This window comes from Oncorhynchus clarkii, chromosome 27 (assembly GCF_045791955.1).
Source record: "Oncorhynchus clarkii lewisi isolate Uvic-CL-2024 chromosome 27, UVic_Ocla_1.0, whole genome shotgun sequence".
NCBI classification, from domain to species: domain Eukaryota; kingdom Metazoa; phylum Chordata; class Actinopteri; order Salmoniformes; family Salmonidae; genus Oncorhynchus; species Oncorhynchus clarkii.
The window spans coordinates 26094184-26118932 of NC_092173.1; the positions used below are offsets into that span (position 1 = coordinate 26094184).

Genomic DNA, 24749 nt, shown 5'->3' on the forward strand with positions numbered 1-24749 from the left:
CTTTGTCATTTTGTCCTCGTATCTTTCCTGGAACAGAACCTCTAATGTCTGTATTTCTGATCACAGCAGGAGAGGAGCCACAGAGTTAAATGAGGGGTACAATGCATGGCACAATCTACGCCCAAATCAAAATATGAGATTGAATATTGAGCGCTTGACAGATTAGATATTTCTCCTCCCCAAATGTAAATCCATTGTCCTTCTAGCATTTTCCAGAACAATTTCTCTCTTGTCAGCAATTCTCAAAGACCAGACAATTATATGACAGTGCTACAATAGAATAAGGCCCATCATAAAAATATTGCTCATTGACATTCTTCACAGTTATAGCGTTCCCCTATATAGGTCCATGGAGAGTTATGTCTTGTGTGCTGTGTATTGCATAATTTCAAAGACAATTATGTGTGTGAATGAAAAGTACAGTACATTATACTAGAGTTGTATCATATTTTAGTGCTGAAGGACATTGTGCGACCACTTTTCAAACACAGTCAACTACAATGAGAGAGACCGTGATTGAGTGGCTACTTTAGGAACTAGAGTGCAGTATCCCTGTTGTAGAGAATATGTATTGATTCTGAACAATGGTATTTGGAAGGTGCAGGATTAAAAGGTCACCTTGGCAATGTGGGCATGGCTGTCGTATTTGATAATGGTGGAAAGGGAGATGATGATTTCTGTCAATGGTTATCTGTTGGGACATACAGTAATGTAATGCTACAATGGGCTTCTACCCTTTTGTTCTTGGGCGTTAGCAGTAATTGGCTACCTGCTGCACCGTGCCTACAGTTACATAGGGATGTGATGATTGTCAAAGACTAACCAAGGAACCTTAATGTTTTGGTACATACAGTAATTGTAATTAAGTACATATAAGTACAATGGGCTTCCATTTGTTCAGTTCAGTACTCGGCTATCAGTTGCACCTTGCCCCTATAGTTACGTACAGTACGTAGAATGCTAACATAATGGTGGAAAATGATGGCATTTACCGTGGTGGTTGTGGCGTCTCCCACACAGTAATCAAAGTGTCCCTGCTAATAGCTGTTGTGTTGAAGATGATGAAGAAAGCACTATGCTTCGTAATCCATTTCTCCTTGCTCTGATAATCATTTGCCATCAAAACATACACAAGAGAGGGAAAAGATTTCTTTGGAAACAAGATAAAGGCCAAAGCCAATTGAACTTGTGTTCCTGATTTGAAAGGCCTCAGAGTCAGGGTCAGTGATACTGTTGACATTTCTCAAATCTGTAGAAAACAGTGGATGCATCAGAGAACAGAATTTATTTTTATTTGCCTTTCATTTAAAAAAAATACCACAGTATGCCCTCCAGAAATGTTAAGTGGGAGACTATTTTCTAATGTGCATATTTAAGTCTGAAAAGACAGATAGGAGCTTGGAGGCTGAAACACCAATGCAGAAAATGTCAAACAAAAACCCACAGAGAAAATAAAATTACAGTCTGAGTCATCATTTATTTACAATATATTAAACTGTAATGCAAAATTACTCATAATAAGTGGTCATTTTGTTCAATAACGAAAATAAAAATATACTATTTTGAAAGCTAGCATGAATCAGTACAGATATTTATATAAATATTAATGTGTACAGTCAGCAATGTTATGTTGGCTCATTTCTTTGTTTTGCCTGGTGTTTACATGGTTTAAGAGTATCATAAAACAAGATCATAAAACAGTTTACAATTTCTTTTAAAACTCATGTTGACTGCATAGAGCAGGGTTTCCCCAACTTGGTCCTGCCCCCCCCCACCACCCCGGGTGCACGCTTTGGTTTTACCCCTAGCACTACACAGCTGATTAAAATAACCAACTCATCATCAAGCTTTGATTATTTGAATCAGCTGTGTAGCGCTAGGGCAAAAAACAAAACGTGCACCCTGGCAGGCCCCAAGACCGAGTTGGGGACACCCTGGCATTGAGGGAAAAGGTGATAGGTGTGTCTTTAAAAAGCATGTATAATACAAACGCACCAAACTTCTCCCTTCACGCAAAGTATCAACAAAATCCTTTCAGCCCCACTTGCCTTGTACAGGTGGGTAATACACATTTTGGCAGGCCTGCTCAATTCATTAACGCTAATTCATAAATACTAAAGAGACAGCCGAAGGGTTCAATGTAACACCAAGCAACCGTAAAAGCATGGGTCTTTAATATCTTCCTGGTTAAACTGCTGCTCTGTTATGAACAGTAGCATTGGTTCAGGACAGAATACTGATGAATCCTACATGACAAATAGGCTTCAGAGACACTGAAAAGGATTTGAATGCATTATATCCCGTTTACAGAGTGGTGATGCAACACAGGAGGATTTAACATGCGCGTTGAGGAACCCAAATCCTCACCATGTGTAATCCAGTATGGTTTATCAGAAAAAGAAAACATGTGGGTGTTGAAGTATATATAAACTAAAGGCAAACCACCATAAAGCATGGTGTTCAATATCGTTCCCTTTGGAAAGCAAACGTCAAATGGAGAGAAAAAAAACGAGTGAAAAGCACGAGAACAACAACAACCACAACGACAGAGAGAAGAAAGAAAAACAGCGAGAGTCAAAGACTCTCACCCCAAAAGCATTTCTGCAAAGTACTTAGTTCAATTCAAGTTGAAATAAAAGGCAAGGCATTTCATAGGGTATGCTACGCTCCAACCTCCTGGAAATTCATTTTCTTGATGGCAGGACTCTCGAAAACAAATGATCTTCTTTCAAACATCAAAACAAAAAGACGGAAAAAAGAAGAGAAGGGCAAAACTTTGATCACAAAGCAGTTTGGCACTGCAGCTCTCTTCTGTTGTCTTCCTGTTAGGAGACATTATTCTCTTGCTAAAACAAGCAGATGAGCCGATGAAAGTGTCTTCTTTCAGGGGGGTGGCGCGGCGCTGCAGCCAGAATCTAAGCACAGCTGTAGAGGACCCTATGTACTGTATGTCAGCGGCACTTCTCCCAAAAATAAACCCTGGTCTTTTTACCAGGACTCAGATAAGCAATAACACAGTGTACACATCTACTTGATAAGCAATAACACAGTGTACACATATACTTGATAAGCAATAACACAGTGTACACATCTACTTGATAAGCAATAACACAGTGTACACATCTACTTGATAAGCAATAACACAGTGTACACGTCTACTTGATAAGCAATAACACAGTGTACACATATACTTGCAAGAAAGGCTTTTTTGGTACTTATTTCCTCCGTCTTTTTTTGTTAGATTTTTTTTCTTTCTGGTCCCCCGATGCAGAGATAAAACACAAGGGAACATAGCTAGTTCTTTGGCTCAGTTACAACCATGATGACGATGACAGAGTCTAGGAAGTAGGAGACGATGGCGCCAGCCAAGCAGCAGCTGTCCTCATGCAGCCAGCAGAGACAAGAAATTATTAATGGAGGTGCTGTTCAACTGGAGGGGCCAGATCCAAGATGGAGACATTGTCACATGTGACTGGTGAAATACACTAAGAGATGGTTGGCCCAGTGGAGAGTGAGAGAAACCATTAGTGTTGTGTACTGTACACTGACGTACTTCTCTAGACCTTAGCAATGCAAGCTGCTTTGTAACAGTAGAATAATAATGATAGTGTATAGTATCATTGCCATGTTGCAGGGTTAGAAGAACAGTAGAGTGGTTGTGTGTGATGACAGCACCACAGGGGCCCTCTCAACATGCAGGGTTTGTTGGCTGGTGTGTGAACTATGTTGTCTCAGAGGGCTTGTCTTCGCTGTCACTGTTGTTCAGGTAGCTGCCCCGTGTGTTTCTGGAGCGGTAGGACCCTCGGGACACACCACCTTCTTTTTTTTCTTCCTCTTCTTCGTCAGATTTGTCAAAGCAGAACCGTCTTCGGCTAGGAGGACTGGAGGGAGAGAAAGAATCAATGACAGGTCCTGAGGATAGTTACACAGTGGAGCATGATCATTACCAAACATTGATCAAATGTTCTTATCTTTTATGTAATGTTACACATATTGTGCTTCAACCAACTAAATGTGCACAAACACATGGACGGATGCATACTACCATAGCTCTAGTTATAAAACTACATTTTTAGACACAAAAAAGTACACTTATTCCACAGAGAGAATGTGATGGATTCTGGTTCTGGTTTGTGGTTGAATGAATCTGCTATGCACTGTGGCTTCCTCTCCAAAAACAGAACAATGGCACACCTACCGTGCACTGCCTGGCCTCACAAGTGTAGAACAATCAAATACCCTTCAGTTTAAAGAAAAAAATACCAGTGAACCTTTTTTCACTCTAATGACTTCTAAACAATAGAGCAAATCTTCCGTATGAATCGTCAGTAGAGCAACTCTGACGTACCCTCTCTCTGTCTTTAGATATTCTACCTGCCTACTGCTACTGCGTGTTTCAACCTGATTTAACAGTCAAGCCCAGTTAAATTATGCAAACCTAGGGTTAATTACTGTCAATCGTGCATCTTAAATGTACTTGCTGCTTGTGTAAATCGATGCAGTGGGTCTAATTACTGCCAGAGTTAAGGGGGTTGGAGGGGGAAATCTATGGTGGCCGTCGTAATTGACGACACCTGGTATTTTCTTATTTCCGGTGCCATAAATCAGGCTGACACTTGGGTGGAGAACTAGCCAGCAGCACTATGGGTACAGCCACGTGAGCTTAGCCTTTTCCTAGGCTCTAACATCCCTGCTACTAGGCTAATCGACATTGTAATGCATCCACAACACGCTTATACCCTTCTCTCTATATCTTTCCCCCCAAAATACCATAACGGAATTACAGCAGTGCAAAGCAATGTCACAACTGCCATTGAAGAGATGTAAACTGTAATTGCTTTCGGATGAGCTCCTGTGAATTAAGGACCTCAACTACTTCAATTAGTATTTAGGGATGTAATTAAAAAACAAAAATGTCTTAAGATGAACCAAGTGAAGTTTGAAGCCCTTACAGGAATAAGTAAATAATAAGTCAAAGTGATGTATCATTCATAACACAGCTGATGTTCTCAAAAGGTGACTGGGTTAGATTATAAAGGAGGGGGGGGGTCCTGCTGAATGTGAGACTCAGCAGAAGAGGATTGACTGAGGAAACTCTCTCTGTGGTTGGCATCATCACACCATGCAGTAGACACAGTACACACCAGGCAACACCTACTGCCAGCCTCAGTCACTGTCCGGTCTGTACAGATATTTCATCATCAGGTTGTCCACTTTCTTCTTCCTATTCTTCTCCTCCTTCTTGTTAGGAGGGGGCTGCCCCTCAGAAGGCGTCCCCGCCTCCCTCTCCCCCTCTGGGCTAGAGGCCTGGCGGCCAGGGGCTCTTTTCACGCTGTTGGTGCTTTTGTAGGAGACGGTAGAGGCACCTGAACTGGAGCCAGACTCTGAGTCAGACTCTGAATCTGAGGATGAGGAAGAAGACTCCTTTTTGGACTTCTTGTCCTTCTTCTTGGAGCTGCCCTTCCTGCTGCGGCGGTCATCATTGGAGCTGTCTGACTCGGAGCCGTGGCCCCTCCTCTTCTTCTTCTTCTTACCTTGGCTCTTCTTGCCGCTGTTGCGACTGTGGCTGCGGCTGTGGCTGCGACTGTTGCTGCGGCTGTGGCTGCGACTGTGGCTGCGACTGTGGCTGCTCATGCTGCTCGAGGACCTCCTACAGTCCACAGCCGACGCGGACCGTCTCAGACTGCTGGTGCTGCGCCCGCTGTCCACCTCCCGGTCGCCACTCCCCCTGACACTAAGCACACCCTTCCTGTCATCCTCTGTATCATCCTCTTTCCTCCCTGCCTCAGCCTCTGAGTCTTCCAGGCTGGTGCGTTTGAACTTGATGGGTTTGAAGTTCAGCACCTCGTTGATGGCCTTCTCCAGGTCGGGGTCCAGGTAGTTGCGGTGGCCGACAGTGGCCGGCTTGACGTCCGAGGTGTCAGGGAGCTCGTCATCATCTCTGTAGGAGGAGCGGGCGTGTGGCGGGGGCATGGACAGGCTGCGTCCCGTGGAGGAGTGGGAGCTGTAGGCCGAGGAGCGCTCAGTGAGGGCCACGCTGTGCCTGTCCTCCATGTCATCAAACTCGCTCAGGCGGCAGCTGCGGAAGTCAGATATGCGTGAGTCAGCACAGCTCACACTGCCAGGGCTCCTGCCCCCAGAACGGCGACTGAGAGAGGTGCTGCTGCGGCGGCTCAGGGGACTGGGAATGGTGTCGTCTGGGCTCAGGCCACGGCACGTGGTAGCGACGGAGGCCCGGCTGGGGACCATGGAGGACACGGTGGACTCTTTGTCGAAATCTCCCCAGCGGCTGTCCATGCCCTTCCTAGCCCTGCTGGTGGCTTCAGTGTAGGCCTGGGAGATAACCGAGCCACGGCCATCATCGTTCCCAGTCTGGGACTTCCTCCAGGAGCTGGAGCTGACTGAGTAGGAGTCATCCTGGGGTAAGGAGCCTTTGGGCTTGGCCTTACGGAAGGAGGAGATAGACTCCTGGGACTCCTGGTCATTCTTGAGGGAACTGAAGAGGGAGCTGTCGTCCCCTTTACCTCCGATGGAGTCATTGATGTTGGAGCGCTTCCTGTAGCTCAGGGAACTCATCACAGACACCGGCCTGCTCTGATCTACCGCTTTCTCTTTGCCCTCTTTCCATTCCTTACCCTCTTTCCCTTCCTCTGCATCTACGTTTACGGCAAATCTAGACAGAGGATGGAGGCAGGAAGAAGGAGAGAGAGAGAGAGGGAGGAGTGGCAGGACAGAGAAACGTTGATGTACATAGAGGAAGTGGAAGAGGAGGAAGAGAAAGAATGATAGATGGAATTACATACTTAAAAGGAGAGAGATGAATGATACTTAAAACAGGAATTGGATGAGCAACAGATTGAAATCAGCAAGAAGAAAGTAAAGACAAGTAGATAGAACAATGATTCAAATTATTGTGGGGTAGAGAATGCCTGTTTGGATTCACAACGCAAGATGGACACAACAAAAACAAGACATGTACTGACTGGAGAAAAACCCTCAAACAACATGTGCTGTCTTGTCCTAATAAACTCCTTTATGCAAAATCAAAGTCTCTGTATTTAAATAATTTAGTATGGGGGTATGCAACTCCTTTATGCAAAATCAAAGTCTCTGTATTTAAATAGTTTAGTATGGGGGTATGCAACTCCTTTATGTAAAATCAAAGTCTCGGTATTTAAATAGTTTAGTATGGGGGTATGCAACTCCTTTATGTAAAATCAAAGTCTCTGTATTTAAATAGTTTAGTATGGGGGTATGCATTTTAATTTGTTGTATGTAAATGTTACACAGAATTCTAGTCAAGCATCTCATTGTGGTGAAATATGTTGAGTGATTCAGCAAGGGTGCGGGACACACACGTCCCAATTTTGTGTGTGTGTGTGTGTGTGTGCACGTCTTAACCAACACACAGAGCTGGGATCAAGGAACTGAGCTCTTCTGAAGAAAGGGAGGGTGACCGTGGAGACACACAGTTAAGAGAGATTTAAAAACTCTTTAAAAGTTGTTCAAAGTTGTGAGCGGCTGAGGGGGGGGTGGGGGGTAGGACAGTTAAATATTCTGGTAAGGAGACAAATCTAGGGCAATCGAAGCTATCAGCTGGCAGATACATCCATTAATCTCAGGGAGAGGGGAGAACGGGAGAGAGGAGTTGAGGGGGAGAGGGGGTGTAGGTATGCATGCCAGCTGGCATCCGGGCATGTCGATACATCTGCCAGGGAGGCGGCTGTCATCAAGGCAGTGACAATAAAAGACAAAGAGGATAAAGGAAACACCAGTAATAATAATAAGAATAATAATAATAATAACAACACCCCCCCCTATGTCTAGCCAAGTGTTCCCTTCTAATTGTTTTATCTGCATTGGAGGCTAAGTGCTAGGCTGGACCACGTAAAATCCTGATAGGGGGTGACTGGATACTAAAACCAATTTGGTCTGTTTTGTAAGCAGGGGGAATGTGCGCATGTGCGTGTTTGGCAGTGGTGAAGATAGGACCCATGGGGAAGGGGGTGCCATACTGACCTGGCGCTCTTGAGGCTGCCGTCATCTGAGAGGTTCTTGGTCGAGCCTTTGTTTTTGGACAGCCAGGACTTGACCCCGTCCACACGGTCTTCCACCTCCGAGTCAGATGAGTCTCCCTCACTGTGTGGAGGGGAGGGACAAAACACAACGTCAGTGGGAGAAGAGAGGAGTAGAGAAAAGTGAGGTGGGGAAGAGCTGGAAGAGAGTGATAGAAAAAAGGTATAAAGAGGAGGAGAGGGAGGGAGGGGTGAGAGAGATGGAGTGAAGTTGAGGAGAGAATGATGGAGGGAAGAGAGAAAACGACAGGGAGAGAAAGATTCTATATTGTGTTACTGAGGAACCCGAGGAGGACCACATCTATTACTTTGGAAGAGAAGACCGCAGAAAACCACATGCACTAGATCCTAGAAGACCTAGGAAACACCCCCCCTACACTGGTTATCACTGTGGCCCTGTGGTTAGTTGGAAATTGGGCACAGTGTGTCGCCCAAAGAGGGCTAAACTCCATTCACTCTGATCCAAAGCCACTCGAGTTAAGACAGAGCACAAGGAGAGAGACCAGGAATGGGATGAAGTGGAAACTGAAGAGAGTGGGCACAAAATGGAGAGATTTTCACTTTCATCGCTCTCACTTATCTATTCCCTCCACAGTCTCACAAAATTGCAGTTGAGCTCTTGACAAAATGATTTGATGCACAGCTCGGCTGTTTTCTCTCTAAATTATCATTACGCTGTCGACAGCCTACTGCGAAGCGTGAGGAGAAATGGAGGGTTGTTAGAAATTTGACACGGTTGAAAAGAGCATGACACTCATTAAGTGCCGTCAGAGCCCAACACTCATGTGGTGCTGAAGGTGTTACAGCCTAATAATAAAACTGAGACATGGCCTGGGGGTGAGGGGTCAAAATACCCACATCTGCTTTTAAAAACCTATTGTCTTGCTGTGGAGTAGAGAAAGAAAATAGATTTTCAACACTTTATTTTTTATTTATTTAACTAGGCAAATCAGTTTTTCAGCACGTAATCTGGCCCACAACCACATACAGTAGCTACAATTAAAATCATTATGAGGCAGAGATACAAGAGTCTCCCCTGATCGCTGAAGAAACTATTTAATTATGGATTTGGTCATAACTAGCCCACTCTGTTTAAAACTGTACAATAACTTCAAATACTAGGTACTAAGATGGCAGTGTTAAGAAGGGAAGGGTTGGGAGTCGAGATAAAAGCATTTCTCTAGGAGGGAGGCTGTAATCAACTTTGTCTAATAGGCCAGGCGTGGCCTGCAATGTGGGGAACGTCAGTGAGAATTGTTATTGTGAGTGAGCGGCTGGCTGTCTATGGCACAGAGGCCTTGTCAATAAGGGGAGTAAACAAAGAGTGAAGGAGCCCTGGGAAAAAGGAGCTAATGTTAGCTAACCGGAGCAGACAATTCCACAGCTGTTTACTCTTCTCGTCTCCTCAGAGAAAAAAAACAAACACGTGGATTTGTGTGTTTGTTGGGCTTTGCGAGTCAACACCAGACCAGCCTCTTAAGATTTGTCTTTTATCCGTTCACTTATCTGGCAACATACTGCTTAAAAGAACTATAGCCGCTCCAGGAATACTAAGAGCACTGATGTTGCTTTGAAGAAAGAAAAAAAGGCTTGATGACATCGCTTGAGTTCCCCAGGGCAAAATTACATTAGCTATCATTATGCAAAATCAATGTCGAAACCCTCTCTACAAAATAGTCATAATTCCATTACTTCATGGAGAGAATTTCCTTAAGCACTCATTTTTTAATTCATTTATACAAGTACAATCCTGTTGAGATTCAAATGTTTTTTTGGGGGGGAGACCTATCCACGACTTGAAGGATGTGCATCACTTTCCCCTTGTGCATTTTGTCCAAGGAGGAGCCAGTGGGTAAATGGAGGTGATGCATTCAGATCAGAGGCCTTCCCTTCCCAGGCCGGGGCCAAACAAAACCGACGGGATGACGGACCCTTTGTAATCGAGCGCTTCACACATGGTGTCACACACAATTTATATCTTTGACCGCCATACCATTAGTTAAGCCGTGCCGAGAGCCCAGGGGAGGCAAACAAACACAGTGTGTGGAGGGAGACATTAATTGTCTGTGACAATCTGCCTCCAGTGGTTGTACATCTCTGTTACACACTATTACATTCATCATTAGCTCCTATGGACACTCTTCTGCTTCCTCCGCCCTACTCCTCCTTGGTGTCCCTGGGTGTTGATTCCCAGAATATTGGGGCTTTTATTAGGCAGCTCAGCCTAGACAGCAGCTCCCTATGGGGGTTCAACCCAGCCAGCCAGGCATACACATCTGTTCAAAACCTATTAAGACACATATGCTGGGAGAATTGCTGTGATCTCCAATGCCAGATTAAAAAGGGGAGATTGTGACGCAGGTTTGTTTTGTTAAAGCGACAGGAAAATGATTTCATCCTGATGTTGTTCATTTAGTCTAAAATGACTTGTCGCCTGTTTCGTGATCAAACAACGACAGACATGGATTACATCTCCAATCTATTTGAAAACAGAAATTAAAGCATAGCATTTTGAAATAACTCAATTCTGTGTCAATCAATAGTCTCCAATTACTTCTATGTATTGTGTGCGTGCCCATCTAAACGTGCCCATCTAAACGTGCCCATCTAAACGTGCCCATCTAAACGTGCCCATCCAAACAAAACATGTATCAAATCAGTAGCTATTAATGCCATATTACTATTACTGCCTAGTGCTAAAAAACAAAGTACAGGGTTATTATGATTCAATATCAAAAACCCTGGAAAGAAGTTACATGAACTTCCCAACACTGTATTCTCTACCGCAGTGGTTCCTAAACTTTTTATAGTCCCGTACCCCTTCAAACATTCAACCTCCAGCTGCGTACCCCCTCTAGCACCAGGGTCAGCACACTCTCAAATGTTGTTTTTTGCCATCATTGTACGCCTGCCACTCACACTATACGATACATTTATTAAACATAAGAACGAGTGTGAGTTTTTGTTACAACCCGGCTCGTGGGAAGTGACAAAGAGCTCTTAGAGGAACAGGGTACAAATAATAATATAATAATAAACAATAATTCTGCCCTTTATTTAACCATCTTACATATAAAACCTTTTGTTAATCGAAAATTGTGAATAATTCACCACAGGTTAATGAGAAGGGTTTGCTTGAAAGGATGCACATAACTCTGGAATGTTGGGTTGTATTGGAGAGAGTCTCAGTCTTAAATAATTTTCCACACACAGTCTGTGCCTGTATTTAGTTTTCATGCTAGTGAGGGCCGAGAATCCACTCTCACATAGGTACGTGGTTGCAAAGGGCATCAGTGTCTTAACAGCACGATTTGCCAAGGCAGGATACTCTGAGTGCAGCCCAATCCAGAAATCTGGCAGTGGCTTCTGATTAAGTTACATTTTCACAGAACCGCTTGTTGCAATTTTGATGAGGCTCTCTTGTTCAGATATCGGTAAGTGGACTGGAGGCAGGGCATGAAAGCATGAATCCAGTTTGCGTCATCCGTTTGGGGAAAGTTCACAAAACATCATACAATGATGGAAAGACCTGTGTGTTGTCCTTGTTAATGCAGACAGAGAAGAGCTCTAACTTCTTAATCATAGCCTCAATTTTGTCCCGCACATTGAATATAGTTGCGAAGAGTTTGGGTAATCCTCGATTCAAATCATTCAGGCGAGAAACAACATCACCCATATAGGCTAGTCGTGTGAGAAACTCGTCGTCATGCAAGTGGTCAGGGAAGTGAAAATGATGGTCAGTAATGAAAACTTTAAGCTCGTCTCTTACAATAAAAAAAAACGTGTCAATTCTTTGCTCCTTGATGACCAGCGCACTTCTGTATGTTGTAAAAGCGTCACATGGTCGCTGCCCATATCATTGTATATTGCAGAAAATACACGAGTTCAGGGGCCATGCTTTAACAAAGTTAACAATTTTCACTGTAATGTCCAAAACACCTTTCAAGCTGCCAGGCATTCTCTTGGCAGCAAGAGCCTCTCAGTGTACCCAAGTGGCGTCAGGAGCAACTGCTTGCACGCGCGTTACCACTCCACTATGTCTCCTTGTCATGGCTTTTGTGCCATCAGTACAGATATCAACATGAGCAGCAGCTACGTTTGGCTACATACAGACCGTTATGGGAATTCCCACGAGAGAGTAACAGTTAATGTGATTGGATGTTAATTATTTGACTAGGCTGCCTGTATTTGACATTGTGTTGTTATTTCGCTGAACACGAGATAGTTTAAATTTTATTTTTGTCAGTGAAACGATGCTACTCAGGCGAGAAAACTCCCCCAAATGAATTGTCCCATTGGAAAATAAATGGACTGTTTGAAAATGTGAAGGGGAAAAAAAAAGGAATAAAATGCACATTTTTATTTGGCGGACCCCCGACGGCATTGCGCGTACCCCTGGGGGTTTGGGAATACCTGCTCTACTGTAATGTACAAGTCCGTCATTAAAGGTAGCGAAATGACGTTACCACGAGCAGCACCACAGATAATGAGATGTGAGATGCAAGACTTCGCTCTCAGACAGTCACATACAGTGTCTGTGCATATGCACGAGTTTACTACATGCTGTCGACAGGACCAAAACAGCGGAGAAGTTTAACCTCACGCTTCAACGTTCTTTGTTGTTGCAGAAAATGACCGTCTACGTCATCTACGTCATTTTGCTGAGTCTACCTTTAACATTCAGAACCCTTTCTGCTTTAACAAAAAGCAGCACTTTACACAATACTGCTTAACAAGGGTTTAACAGCAGAAACGTCAGTGACTGCTGTAAGGGAACATTGACATGGGACTGAAATGGCCCAGAGCCAGAGGTTAACACTACGTGTGAGCTGCTTCCCAGACTAGCAAATAGCTTTTTGTAAGACATTTGAGGGTACTGCATTATATAGTGAGTGTGAAAGATTGATGAAGAACACACCCTTCGTCTTTCCGTCGTCAGAGGCAGACAGTCACGTCTCACATCCACCCCAGAGCAAGGCTCTGAAATATTCAGTAGGCCCTGAGAGCAGGGGGTGGCCGCTGGGCACATAACGCTGTTCAAACAAGGCATAGTGGTGTGCGACAGAACCCCGGAGGTCCAAGAACTGAGCCCTGGGGGACACCACAAGGACTGACCAGCAACACACTTACCCAGCGATGGATGCTTACTACACCTGTTAGGTATTATGTGTTACCCTCAGTTGAAGGGGTTACTGGATGAATAACCACACAAACACTCTGGGGAAGGGGATGTTTCATGCTTGGTTTAGAAAAGCATGTTGTCAATGGCATTCATGCAGTTCAGCATGTGGCGTCATGCAGTGAAGAGTGGAGCAAATTAGGTTATGGGGGAATAGCTGAGCCCTGGAATAACGATGCAGTATCACTGAGCTTGTTCGTTGAATGGTATCCCATAGTTCAGTCCTTATTCAGTGACATATGAGTCCTAAACTTGAATTTATATGAGATGGCTTGAACATTGACAATAGATTTGCTGCTTGATATTGCATCTTTTCCAGTGAAGGGCAACAGACTATTCCAAAACAGCAGTTAAAACACACAATGTCAGACATGAGCTCAAGTTCCTCACGTTTTGTTCCTTCTTTTCTGATACTTTGTCACCATGTCTTGTAAACTGGTCATGATGTAGGATGACAGACAGAGACACAAAGAAAGAAAGAAAGAATACAAACACAAAACAAACAAAAGAAAAGTGAGACAGGAAGTTGGTAGGTACAGTCCAAGTAAACCAAAAGAACGTGATGAATAGGATAATGGTTGAAGGATCTACATCCTAAATCATTGTGGATATCATGGCTGATGTGGTGGTGATGATGATGATGATGACCATAGAGATCCTATTAAGTATTTTAATCCCTAATTCTATGATGATGACCCTGTGGTTCTATTAAAGATATTTCCTCCCAGTGGGAGTGATTCAACCGCTGCCTATTGCACCCCACATCATCCTGATCCACATCCTGTTACCGCATGGAGAAGAGTACACAGTATACTCAAACCTTACTCACAGAGCTATTTACTTCTGGGAGGAAGAGAGGGAAGAAAGGCCTTCTCCCCGGGACTGCACTCATAAACAAACCAGGCTTGGAGGGAGCACAGAGCGAGTAAATAAATAAGGAACGTGAGGAGACAGAACTCGATTTCACTGACGTAGCTTTAGCTAGCAGCCTATCTCATCAAATACAGGAGTAATATTTCAATTTAAAAAATGCCCGCAAATTAAGCCCAGCAGTTTTCAGGGCATAAATCTTTCAGAGTGTGTGAATAAGAAATGACGGAGTCTGGGGAGAGTTCTCTGATCGCTTTATCCAAAGCCTCTTTCAATGGAACATCCATCCTGATTGGGTCATTCTCTCTCCATCTCCCTCTGCTGCAAAGTTTATCTACAGTTTAACTGTGTAACAGTAGCTACTCTATATGCTGAGTGCGTGCTCCCTTGCTGACACTTGCTGTCATGAGAGGACATGAGGTAAATTCAGCAATTCTATTAAGTGAATATGTTCGGGCACTAAATAGACAACTATACCTGTTGATGAGATCCTCGTTGTCGTCACTCTCCATCTCATCTTCGATGGCAGCCTGGAGGTCACCAATCCTCTTGAAGGCTAGTTTAAGGTCCGCCTGCAGGCTCTGATTGGCTGCCTCCAAGCTTTCAATATCCATTTCCTGTTGGAAGAGAGTGAGAAAATCTAAGCTAATTACACCTACATCAGACCATTTCTGAAGTCTCTTTGTCAGTCTCATTTCCCTGAATGTCTAATACTCCAGAACAATGCAAGGTTGATGGGAACTGCAGCCGTTATTTAATATCTTCAAAGTGCCCCACTTTAAAAAGGCAGTCTGTACAGTGTCCCAGTCCCCTCGACCCATTTGTGACTTTGGGTCTTACCAGCTCATGTTTCTTGCGGCTGGCCTCTCCCTCCTTCTTGGCCAGTTCTCCCATCTCCTCCTTGATATCTCTTATCTGTCTCTGGAGCCGCTTGTTCTGCTCCTTCTCCCGGGTCTCGCTGGTGCTGCGGTGATCCCGCTCCTCTGTTAGCTTCTCAAGGTTCTCCTTCAGGCGGGCCACCAGGCTCTGAATGACCAACAGCAGACAGGGACCGTGTTAGAAGAACCACTGCACTGACAGCCTATACAGTATCTGGCACAGGTCAGAGACCTTATCATGCATGCAGCTATGAGAGATACTCCATATCTAAAAGGGGATTCAGGTGAGGAAAAATATACACTTCCTTGCCTTGAGATATTTCCCCAAATAAGGGCAAGAAACTTGGCCTACTCATTAAATAGTGGTTTAAAATGCCATGGGTAGCAAAATGACATGGCTAAATACGACCTTAAAAGCCCTTCTAACTCTGGATGCATCTTTCCCAAAGCTGAACAATGCTTAGCCATTCTTTCTATTATTCCAGCCAGTGCAGAACACTGAAAGATAGGAATTATCTGAGAGAGTTAAAGCAGTGTGTCTGGCTGTCTGCACATTGCTGGTAATTACAAGTCTAAAAGTTGCCAAAATGAGCAAAGATGCATTTGTCAGAGGGGCAGAAAATTGATTAAAAATGTTCCCTGGCTGTGTGCGAACAGTAACCTTTATCCTTCACGTAAACGTTTGTCGCAGAATGTAATTTGAAACTGACAGAATAACAAATTATATTGTGGAGTGAATAGAATATGAGCTAGTCCGATGACGAACAGAGCAGATTTTCTAACTAACTGTGATATGCTAACAGTTCGAGCTAGAAGAAGGTTTTGTGAGGCTGAACCCAGCACTGAGGGGACAAAACTTTCATGGTATAACAGAGGTAGTAGGAGTCAATCGTCTTGAGGAAATGGTTTTCATTTGCTCCCCAAAAAGTTGCCCATTCATCCCCTAGGCAATTCTTCAGCAATGACCTTCCACCCCCCATACACACACGCTGGGTAGGCTGCCAGGCAAAAACCAACACTCCTCCTCTAGAATGCCCCTCAGCCCCCCTGACTGCTCTCACCTCCAAGCGTTTGACCTGCGTCTTCTCAAATTCCATCTTGGTCTCCATCTCTCGGATCTTGGCCTCCTGCCTGCTGACCAGAGACTTCTCCACCATAGAAGTCTCCTGGAACTCCAGCTGGCTCTGCAGTGCCGAGAGCTAAGAGTGAAACACACGATTAGGAACATACACACAAGGCAGAGTTTTAGAAAAAACAACATACTGTAGCAGCAATAAACTGATATGACAGTATATTATGTATATACAGTATACTGTATTTACAGTGCATTCGGAAGTATTCAGACCCCTTGACTTTTTCCACATTTTGTTTCGTTACAGCCTTATTCTAAAACGGATTGAATTGTTATTTTTCTCTCATCAATCTACACACAATACCCCATAATGACAAAGCAGAAATAGGTTTAGATTTTTTTCATATTTCAGAAGTATTCAGACCCTTTACTCAGTATTTAGCTGAAGCACTTTTGGCAGCAATTACAGCCTTGAGTCTTCTTGGGTATGACGCTACAAGCTTGGCACACATGTACTTGGGGAGTTTCTCCCATTCTTCTCTGCAGATCCTCTCAAGCTCTGTCAGGTTGGATGGGAGCGTTGCTGCACTGCTATTTTCAGGTCTCTCCAGAGATGTTCAATTGGGTTCAAGTCCGGGCCACTCAAGGACATTCAGAGACTTGTCCAGAAGCCATTCCTGCGTTGTCTTGGTTGTGTGCTTAGGGTCATTGTCCTGTTGGAAGGTGAACCTTCTGCCGAGTCGGAGGTCCTGAGCGCTCTGGAGCGGGTTTTCATCAAGGAATTCTCTGTACTTTGCTCTGTTCATCTTTCCTTCGATCCTGACTAGTCTCCCAGTCCCTGCCACCAAAACCATCCCCACAACGTGATGCTGTCACCACCATGCTTCACCATAGGGATGGTGCCAGGCCGGACGCTTGGCATTCAACCCAAAGAGTTCAAACGTGGTTTCATCCGACCAGAGAATCTTGTTTCCCATGGTCTGAGAGTACTTCTTGTGCCTTTTTGCAAACTTCAAGTGAGATGTCATGTGCCTTTTACTGAGGATTGGCTTCAGTCTGGCCACTCTATCATAATTGTTTTTTATTTAACCTTTATTTAACTAGTCAGTTAAGAAGAAATTATTATTTACAATGACGGCCTACCCCGGCAAAATCTGGACCACTGCACTACTCGGATGCACACAAAAGCCTGATTGGTGGAGTGCTGCAGAGTTGGTTGTCCTTCTCGAAGGTTCTCCCATCTCCAAAGAGGAACTCTGGAGCTCTGTCAGAGTGACCATCGGGTTCTTGGCCACCTCCCTGACCAAGGGGCCCTTATCCCCCGCTTGCGCAGTTTGGCCAGCTTTAGGAAGAGTCTTGGTGATTACAAACTTCTTCCATTTAAGAATGATGGAAGCCACTGTGTTCTTGGGGACTTTCAATGCTGCAGACATTTGTTGGTACCCTTTCCCAGATCGGTGCCTCGACAAAATCCTGTCTCGGAGCTCTACGGACAATTCCTGTGACCTCATGGCTTGGTTTTTGCTTTGACATGCACTGTCAACTGTGTGACCTTATATAGACAGGTGTGCGCCTTTCCAAATTATGTCCAATCAATTTAATATACCTCAGGTGGACGCCAATCAAGTTGTAGAAACATCTCAAGGATGATCAATTGAAGCAGGGTGCACCCAAGCTCAATTTTGAGTCTCATAGCAAAGGCTCTGAATATTTATGTAAATACGTTTTTTTAAATTTGTAATACATTTTCTAAAATTTTCTAAAACCTTAATTATGGGGTATTGTGTGTAGATTGATGAATAAAAACATTTTTTAATACATTTTTGAATAAGGCTGTAACGTAACAAAATGTGGGAAAAGTAATGGGGTCTGAATACTATTCGAAGTGCACTGTATATATAAAATGTATAAAAAAATGCAAGATGTAACAATTTAAAATATTTACAATTCATATGAGGAAATCAGTCAATTGAAATACAGTTGAAGTCAAAAGTTTACATACACCTTAGCCAAATACATTTAAACTCAGTTTTTCACAATTACTGACATTTAATCCTCGTAAAAAATTCCCTGTCTTAGGTCAGTTAGGATCACCACTTCATTTTAAGAATGTGAAATGTCAGAATAATAGAGAGAGAATGATTTATTTCAGCTTTTATTTCTTTCATCACATTACCAGTGTCAGAAGTTTACATACACTCAATTAGTATTTGGAAGCATTGCCTTTAAATTGTTTAACTTGGGTCAAATGTTTTGGGGAGCCTTCCATAAGCTTCCCACAATAAATTGGGTAAATTTTGGCCCATTCCTCCTGACAGAGCTGGTGTAACTGAGTCAGTTTTGTAGGCCTCCTGGCTCGCACACGCTTTGCCTAAGGGAGGGTGGGGGAAGGCCTTGTAGGCATCTCGAAAAAGGCAAGTAGCAGTGATCTAGTGTTTTTCCTAAGCGAGTGCTAGAGTCAATGTGTTGATAAAACTTTGGTAGCGTTTCGCCAGCTACAATAAATGCGGCCTCAGGATATGTGGTTTCCAGTTTGTATAAAGTCCAGTGTACTTCCTTCAGGGCCGTCGTGGTATCGGTTTGGGGGAGAAGGCTGTGACTATAACTGAAGAAAATGATCTTTGAAGGTAATACGGTCGACATTTGATTGAGAGGTATTCTAGGTCGGGTGAACAAACAGACTTGAGTTTTTGTACGTTATCACAATCACACCATGAGTAGTTAATCATGAAGCATACACCACTGCCTTTCTTCTTCCCGGAGAGTTCTTTATTTCTGTCTGCGCGATGAACTGCGCGATGAACTGAGAACCCAGCTGGATGTACGGACGGGGACAGTATACCCAGAGAGAGCCATAATTATGTGAAACAGAGTATGTTACAGTCCCGGATGTCTCTCTTGAAGGAGATCCTCACCCTGAGGAGATCCTCGCCCTGAGCTTTACCGTCCAGGGACTGAATTTAGCAAGTAATATACTCGGAAGCGGTGGATGACTAGAAGTCCACTCCAAACACCTTTTCTCTGCCGGCGGTAACTTGGAGCAGCCTCTGGGATAAGTTTGATTTCCCTGTGGGGTACAAACAAAGAATCCAAATCGGGAAAGTCATATTTCTGGTCGTAATGCTGGTGAGTTACCGCCGCTCTGATATCCAAAAGTTATTTCCGTCTGTATGTAATAACACAAAAAAAAAAGTTCCGGGCTAATAATGTAAGAAATAACACACGCACACAAAAAATACTATAAAGTTGCTTAGGAGCTAGAAGCAGAGCTGACATGTCTGTCGGCGCCTTCTTGCTGATGGCCAGTTGGACGTACTGCCAAATTCTCAAAAACAACGTTGGTAGAGAAATGGTAGAGAAATTAACATTACATTCTCTGGCAACAGCTCTGGCGGACATTCCTGCAGTCAGCATGTCATTTGCACACTCCCTCAAATCTTGAGACATCTGTGGCATTGTGTTGTGTGACAAAACTATATATAAAACATTTTATTGTGGCTTTTTATTGTCCCCAGCACAATGTAATGATCATGCTGTTTTATCAGCTTCTTGATATGCCACATCTGTCAGGTGGATGGAATATCTTGGCAAAGGAGAAATGCTCACTAACAGGGATGTAAACAAATTTGTACACAAAATTTGAGAGAAATAAGCTTTTTGTGCATATGGAACATTTCTTGGATCTTTTATTTCAGCTCATGAAACATGGGACCAACACTTCACATGTTGTATTTATATTTTTGTTCAGCGTATATTATGTTATCATATATGAATGCAACAGCCTACAGTAATAGTGCTAATGTTCTCAGAACACTACTAGTGTTACAGCCAACCAATACCTTAGGCCTGAGGGCTACTCCATATCCACACCAGGGCCTTAGGCCTGAGGGCTACTCTCTATAGCCACACCAAGGCCTTAGGCTTGAGGGCTAGCCTCTATAGACACACCAGGGCCTTAGGCCTGAGGGTTACTCTCTATAGCCACACCAAGGCCTTAGGGCTACTCTCTATAGCCACACCAGGGCCTTAGGCCTGAGGGCTACTCTCTATAGCCACACCAGGGCCTTAGGCCTGAGGGCTACTCTCTATAGCCACACCAGGGCCTTAGGCCTGAGGGCTACTCTCTATAGCCACACCAGGGCCTTAGGCCTGAGGGTTACTCTATGAGCCATGCACATCTTTGTCATTGTTCTTGCCCGAGTGAAAAGTTGAAAACATCTCTACTGGGTGCTGTTCACATCTCAACAGGGGGTCCAGATCCAGATGAACCTTTTTAGGAGTAGCCCGGCATCTCTGTACAGAGCGCTTCAGTTTTATCGTAATTAAGACCAGGATAGGGCTTCAAACACATCGTTACAGGCATTTAATTTATATTATTCAAAGCATAGAGCCGTGCACCAGACTGAATTAATTTTCATTATTTCTAAAAGTTGCTCCACTGTTTCAAAGCAGACAAACTAAACTCATCAAAAAAAGAAACGTCCTCTCACTGTTAACTGTTGTAATAATTTTCAGCAAACTTAACAAGATTCAACAAATCAGACATAAACTGAACAAGTTCCATAGACATGTGACTAACAGAAATTGAATAATGTGTCCCTGAACAAAGGGGGGGTCAAAATCAAAGGTAACAGTCAGCATCTGGTGTGGCCACCAGCTGCATTAAGTACTGCAGTGCATCTCCTCCTCATGGACTGCACCAGATTTGCAAGTTATTGCCGTGAGATGTTACCCCACTCTTCCACCAAGGCACCTGCAAGTTCCCGGAGATTTCTGTGGGGAATGGCCCTAGACCTCACCCTCCGATCCAACAGGCACCAGACGTGTTCAATGGGATTGAGATCCGTGCTCTTCGCTGGCCATGGCAGAACACTGACATTCCTGTCTTGCAGGAAATCACGCACAGAACGAGCAGTATGGCTGGTGGCACTGTCATGCTGGAGGGTCATGTCAGGATGAGCCTGCAGGAAGGGTACCACGGACCCTCCACCTCCAAATCGATCCCGCTCCAGAGTACTGGCCTCGGTGTAAAGCTCATTCCTTCGATGATAAACGCGAATCCAACCGTCCCCCCTGGTGAGACAAAACTGCCACTCGTCAGTGAAGAGCACGTTTTGCCAGTCCTGTCTGGTCCAGCGACGGTGGGTTTGTGCCCATAAGCGACGTTGTTGCCAGTAATGTCTGGTGAGGACCTGCCTTATAACAGGCCTACAAGCCCTCAGTCCAGCCTCTCTCAGCCTATTACGGACAGTCTGAGCACTGTTGGAGCGATTATGCATTCCTGGTGTAACTCGGGCAGTTATTGTTGCCATCCTGTACCTGTCCCGCAGGTGTGATGTTCGGATGTACCGATCCTGTGTAGGTGTTGTTACCCGTGGTCTGCCACTGTGAGGATGATCAGCTGTCCGTCCTGTCTCCCTGTAACGCTGTCTTAGGCGTCTCACAGTACGGACATTGCAATTTATTGCCCTGGCCAAATCTGCAGTTCTCATACCTCTTTGCAGCATGCCTAAGGCACGTTCACGCAGATGAGCAGGGACCCTGGGTATCTTTCTTTTGCTGTTTTTCAGAGTCAGTAGAAAGGCTTTTTTAGTGTCCTAGGTTTTCATAACTGTGATCTTAATTGCCTACCATCTGTAAGCTGTTAGTGTCTTAACGACCGTGCATGTTCATTCATTATTTATGGTTCATTGAACAAGCATGGGAAACAGTGTTTAAACCCTTTACAATGAAGATCTGTGAAGTTATTTTGATCCTGAAAAAGGGACGTTTCTTTTTTTGCTTGAGTTTATTTGCTAGGAATAACAATTTCCTGAATATTGACTTTGGGACATGCGTGGGCGGTCAGACGAGGCCTCTTTGTTTCATCTGAAACCAATAAAAGAACATCTTGCTTTATGCCCTCCAGTCCAACTCAAGTCTTTAAATAGGCCGTAATCTTTAAGGAAAGAAAAGTTGACAGTTTTAAAACATACTGACTATATAATTATTATTATGATGTGAAGTGAAGTGAAAGAAACTGTCCTTTACAAGCTCCTGTATGAGGGAGCCCCTGGGAGCACCAATAAGATGACAGCTTCACTGCCATAATGACTGACTAGGCATCAGAGAGCAAGAGAGAGTGAGAGAAAAGGGGGGGATTTGGACACGGCCCTCTTAGCCTGATGATCTTAGATCCAACCTCTCCCTCAGCGACAGCGGGGATAATTGTTCCGAGCCCAGGGTCTCTGATGGTTATCTCCAGATTGGAGCGGCACAACGTGAGTGTCATGCTACAACACAAATGTCCCATGTCTGGGTGCTACTAAGGGGCAACAGACAGAGAGGTAAAGGTATTACAGACTTGATCCCATACAGGGTCACCTTGATTTGATGTTGACAAGAACAGCCACAGACTGTGACCACACTACACAGCACTAGACTGAAATCACTAGGACTGAAGGGTGCATATGCTAAAGCTGAAGGCTACTAAAGTTAAACACCCGACTGGGCACCGCGACAGTCTGACAGACGTTCTCCATCTTCAACTGTCAAACGGAGTTGACCAATTCTGTTAATCTGATACACATCTCTCCAAAATGACACATCGATTATAAATCAATAATTTGTAAAGACTGCCATGCAAAGAGAGGGGATAGGGGTGGATTAATTTAAATTCCATGGGGCGGATGACTTATGTCAGCTAGCTAGTCCTGCTCAATGAGTCTCATTATGTTGTTCTAAGTGCAGACAAAGTGCTGCATTAGGGAATAGACAGGACTATCCTATACCCTCTCCGGCTAAACAACTATGTCCCAGTGAACTGTACCTTCTCCTGGACATCCTGCTTCTGCTTGAGGGCCTCCTCCAGCTGGGCTTGTAGGTCAGAGATCTGGGCTAGGTTCTGAGTTGACTACACACACACACACACACACACACACGCACACACACACACACACACACACACACACACACACACACACACACACACACACACACACACAGGTTAGCTACTTTAACACTCATTTATCTCTACAGTGTACTGCGTGATGTCTCCTTTATTAGCACAGTATAACATGATATATTCTTATCCATTTGGTCTACACAGACAACAGATTGATCAACAACCATAAACAAACATGTTGATGGGGACAATGTCACAGGGACATATTTTTAAACGCACAAGCAGGGAGGGGAGACATCAATACATCTCATTGTGAAATCACTTATCAGAGATGAGTGCTTTTTCTGCTACATGAAGCGCTCAGCATAGCGAGCCCAGGGGAACAGCTTTCTCACTTTAGACGGGATACATTCATTTGAATCTAGTGGAAGCTGATCACTCATATTTCCACCAGTGTTAGACAGACAGAGCTCACTTTTCATTTCCACTTGATAGCAATCTGCTCTACACATATACATTAACACTAAGCTGATTCCAAATACTACTTACACCATTGAAATAATAATGCAGATTTACCAGAATGTGACTGTGTGTGTGTGTGTTACCTGGGAGACAGCTGACTTGTGCTTCTTCATGAGCTCGTTCATATCCTCCTGGTCCTCCTCCATACGAGACTGCAGATCATTCTTCTCTCTCTGCAGCCTGCTCAACTGCTCCTCCAGCTGAGAGAGAGAGAGGGAGAGAGAGAGAGAGAGAGAGAGGGAGAGGGAGAGAGAGAGAGGGAGAGAGAGAGGGAGAGAGACAGAGAGAGAGAGAGACAGAGAGAGAGAGAGAGAGAGAGACAGAGAGAGAGAGAGAGAGGGAGAGGGAGAGAGAGAGACAGAGAGAGAGAGAGACAGAGAGAGAGAGAGAGAGGGAGAGACAGAGAGAGAGAGAGAGAGAGAGAGAGAGAGAGAGAGAGAGAGAGAGAGAGAGAGAGAGAGAGAGAGAGAGAGAGAGAGAGAGAGAGAGAGAGATTTATAGAATGTGTAAAATAGGATGCTGACTTCTGTAACGGTACATTCAATATTGTGAAACGTATATTGATCCAACCAACTGACCATAGAATAATGTTGTTTCAGGATATATCCACAATATACTCCATATGTTATAAACCATAAGAATGCTCAGCAGTACAGTTTAATATTGTAGAATCTTACAGTGGAGGCATATTACCCCTCCCACAAAGACTGTTCCCAGTCACCTGGGGTGGCAGGTAGCCTAGTGGTTAGAGTGTTGGGCCAGGAACCAAAAGGTTGCTAGATCGAATCCCCGAGCTGACAAGGTAAAAACATCTGTTGTTCTGCCCCTGAACAAGGCAGTTAGCCCACTGTTCCTAGGCTGTCATTGTAAATAAGAATTTGTTCTGGTTAAATAAAAAAAACTGATCAACTGAGCCAATTAGCAGCTAATGCTCGCAGGTTGCTCCTAACTGACTTCTGTGTGAATTTCAGAGGTGTAATTCCATTTCTATAATTACTTCAACAATGCTGAGAGGGGCAGCAGGAAAATGAGAGGGGCTGGGGACAGTCAGGGGATGTATTAATACATGATGAATAATGTGGATATCAGAAAAGGATAATTAATCCTTTAGTACATAGCTGAGAGATGACAGGACTTGCTGGCACAATGACATCCGTCTTGTTAACATGGAGGGAAAAACAGACCGGGGGAATGGATAATGGACCACATCTGATGAATTTCACCAAAATAGAACCAACAGAATTCCTTGGAAAGGAATTGCAAGATTTCA

The 24749-nt window shown here is 44.1% G+C and overlaps 1 protein-coding gene across 13 annotated transcripts in view; it reads right to left on the minus strand.

Moving 5' to 3' along the window:
• Positions 1–1275: 1275 nt before the first annotated feature.
• Positions 1276–24749, minus strand: part of LOC139386304 (unconventional myosin-XVIIIa-like) — a 161811-nt gene continuing 138337 nt past the window's right edge. For 7 of the 13 annotated variants that reach the window (XM_071131814.1, XM_071131812.1, XM_071131818.1 and 4 more), the window contains 9 exons: positions 23563–23679; positions 22883–22966; positions 16064–16201; positions 14965–15150; positions 14602–14741; positions 13645–13689; positions 8020–8139; positions 5159–6673; positions 1276–3881 (listed from right to left, as the gene is read on the minus strand). In XM_071131814.1, the coding sequence (XP_070987915.1) occupies positions 5167–6673; positions 8020–8139; positions 13645–13689; positions 14602–14741; positions 14965–15150; positions 16064–16201; positions 22883–22966; positions 23563–23679 (2337 nt within the window). In that variant the 3' untranslated portion in view covers positions 1276–3881; positions 5159–5166. Of the gene's footprint in view, positions 3882–5144; positions 6674–8019; positions 8140–13644; positions 13690–14601; positions 14742–14964; positions 15151–16063; positions 16202–22882; positions 22967–23562; positions 23680–24749 lie in introns of all 13 variants that reach the window. The other 6 variants (XM_071131813.1, XM_071131808.1, XM_071131819.1 and 3 more) reach the window with 4 other exon arrangements.